Source organism: Apis dorsata, unplaced genomic scaffold (assembly GCF_000469605.1).
Source record: "Apis dorsata unplaced genomic scaffold, Apis dorsata 1.3 scaffold_2, whole genome shotgun sequence".
NCBI classification, from domain to species: Eukaryota; Metazoa; Arthropoda; class Insecta; order Hymenoptera; family Apidae; genus Apis; species Apis dorsata.
The window spans coordinates 1-2,940 of record NW_006263305.1 but is presented as its reverse complement, the minus strand read 5'-3'; the positions used below and the strand labels follow the sequence as shown (position 1 = coordinate 2,940).

General features: G+C 23.3%; 1 protein-coding gene across 1 annotated transcript in view; it reads left to right on the top strand.

Annotated features, from left to right (window-relative positions):
* Positions 1-2,856, top strand: part of LOC102677028 (protein O-mannosyltransferase 1) — a 3,214-nt gene extending 358 nt beyond the window's left edge. Inside the window, exons 2-6 of the mRNA XM_031509398.1 lie at positions 199-373; positions 534-835; positions 944-1,118; positions 1,202-2,288; positions 2,524-2,856. Of these exons, the coding sequence (XP_031365258.1) occupies positions 199-373; positions 534-835; positions 944-1,118; positions 1,202-2,288; positions 2,524-2,841 (2,057 nt within the window). The 3' untranslated portion in view covers positions 2,842-2,856. The remainder of the gene's footprint in view (positions 1-198; positions 374-533; positions 836-943; positions 1,119-1,201; positions 2,289-2,523) is intronic.
* The last annotated feature ends 84 nt before the right edge of the window (positions 2,857-2,940 follow it).

Sequence of the window (2,940 nt, the reverse complement as noted above, 5' to 3'; positions counted from 1 at the left end):
TTTTAACTTTATTTTAAATCTTTTTTAAATTCTTTTTTTTTTTTTTTGCTTTATTCAATATTTTAAACCATCAATTCAAACTTATTTTTTATATTGAATATTTATATATAAATTTTTTTAATATATATATTATATATATATATATTTATATATTTTACATATTTAATATAGTCTAATATAATTAAATTTTTTTTAAATAGAAAGATGAAATTACAAATACAATCGAAAAATTTAAAACAGTAGAAATACCGGTAAATACAGCACTAAAAACTCGAATTAAAATTAGTTTAGAGATTGATTTAATTTCAGTTATTTTATTGGTAACTGGAATTGTTACTCGATTTTATCGTTTAGAAGAACCACGGAGTATAGTGTAAGTTATTTTATGTAAAATCAAATTTATTTTTCATATAACATATAATATATATAAATTAATTATTTATAATACTGCATATATATGATTTCGAAAATTTTCTAAATTATGTATATTTTTTAATTAAAATAACATTAATTATAGATGTTATTTGAAACAGGTTTGATGAATTACATTATGGAAAATATGTAGGGCTTTATATGAAAAAAACATTCTTTTTTGATTCACATCCTCCTTTAGGAAAGCAACTTATTTCTGCAGCAGCGTATATAGCTGGTTTCGATGGTCAATTTAAATTTGATAGAATAGGTAGTCCTTATTCGGATATTGTGCCTTTATTCGCATTACGATTAGTACCGGCATTATGCGGCAGTCTATTAATTCCCACAGCTTATCATTTAATTTTGGAATTAGGTCTAAAACAATGGACTGCTACTTTAGCGGGAACTTTATTATTATTCGGTAATTTATTATATTTTTATTATTTATTAGAACATTTAATATACACATATATACACGCGTATATATTATTTTAAAAATATTATCATATAATTTTTATTATCATTTTAGATAATGCTTTGTTAACTCAATCTAGATTTATTTTAATGGAAAGTATTTTAATGCAATTTTCATTATTTGGATTAATATGTATAATGAAATTTAGAAAAGTAATGGATCAACCAACAAATTTATCTTGGTGGATGTGGTTAATTTTAGGAATTGCAAATTTAACATGTGCATTATGGTAGGTCTAAAGGAATTTAAAAATTTATATGTATTTTTAGTTTTTAAATTTATTGCTTTAAATTTAATATAAATTTTTTTCAGTGTCAAATATATTGGATTATATTCATTGATTTTATCATTATTTTTAATTGCTTATGATTATTGGAATTTAATACCGAGAAAAACTTTATCTAGTACAGTATTATGCATTCATCTTATAATAAGAATTTTTGTAATATTAAGTATTATTTGTATTATATATTTGACTGTGTTTTATATACATTTAACAACACTTTCTAAAGCTGGACCACATGATTCAGTAATGACGAGTGCTTTTCAAGCAAGTTTAGATGGTGGTTTAGCTAGTATTACAAAAGGCCAACCTCTTGAAGTTACACATGGATCACAGATTACTTTAAGACATACATATGGAAGAGCTTGCTGGCTTCATAGTCATAATCATATGTATCCATTAAGATATCCAGATGGAAGAGGTAGTTCTCATCAACAACAAGTTACTTGTTACTCATTTAAAGATGTTAACAATTGGTGGATTGTAAAAAAACCAGAAAGAAATGATTTAGTTGTTACAAAACCTAGTGAACCAATAAAGCATGGTGATATAATACAATTAGTACATGGAATTACAAGTCGAGCATTAAATTCACATGATGTTGCTGCTCCAATGACACCTCAGAGTCAAGAGGTATCTTGTTATATTGATTATAATGTATCTATGCCTGCTCAAAATTTTTGGAAAGTGGAGATTAGTAATAAAGATAGTACTGGTGATGTTTGGCATGCAATTCAAAGTCAAATACGATTGATACATGTAAATACAGATTATGCATTAAAATTTAGTGGAAGACAATTGCCTGATTGGGGTTTCAATCAGCATGAAATAGTTGCAGATAGATTAATAGATCAAACAGATTCCATATGGAATGTTGAAGAACATAGATATACTAAAAGTGAAGATCAGAAACAAAGAGAAAGGGACTTGATTAATGCTGAAATGATTCCATTACAAGCTACTACTTTGAATTTTTGGGAGAAATTTATAGAATTACAAATAAAAATGCTATTTAGTGGTCAAGAAGGACAAAATAGTCACATGTATTCTAGTGATCCCTTAGATTGGCCATTAATGTCTAGAGGAATTGCATATTGGGTTTCCAATGATAGTAATGTAAATATATATATGTAAATATATATAATTATAATAATTTATGAAAAAAAACTTATATATATATATATATATATTATATAATAATTTATTACATACATATATATAAAAATTCTTTCTTCACAAATTATTATTTATAATAATATTTTTAATATTTTTTATTAATATTTTAATATTATAAATATTCATTGATATTAATTGATATTATAATATTAATATGTTTGTTGATTTTTTATAGGCTCAAGTGCATCTTTTAGGAAATATAGTAATTTGGTATTCTGGCACAATATGTATAATTATATATTCACTTCTTTTAATATTTTATATTTTAAGACGAAGACGAATGTGTTTTGATATTACATATGAAGAATGGAACAAATTTTCTAATATTGGAAGTATCTTATTAACTGGATATTTGTTACATTTTTTACCTTTTATATTTATTGAAAAGACTCTGTTTCTTCATCATTATTTACCGGCATTCATCTTTAAATTATTGCTTACAGCAGCAACAATAGAACATCTGTATTATCTTATTAGGTATGTTGGAAAATAATTATTTCTCTCTTATTATTATTATTAATAGAATAATAAAAATATATATTATAATTATTATATATATATATAATAATTATAATATTATTATATATATATA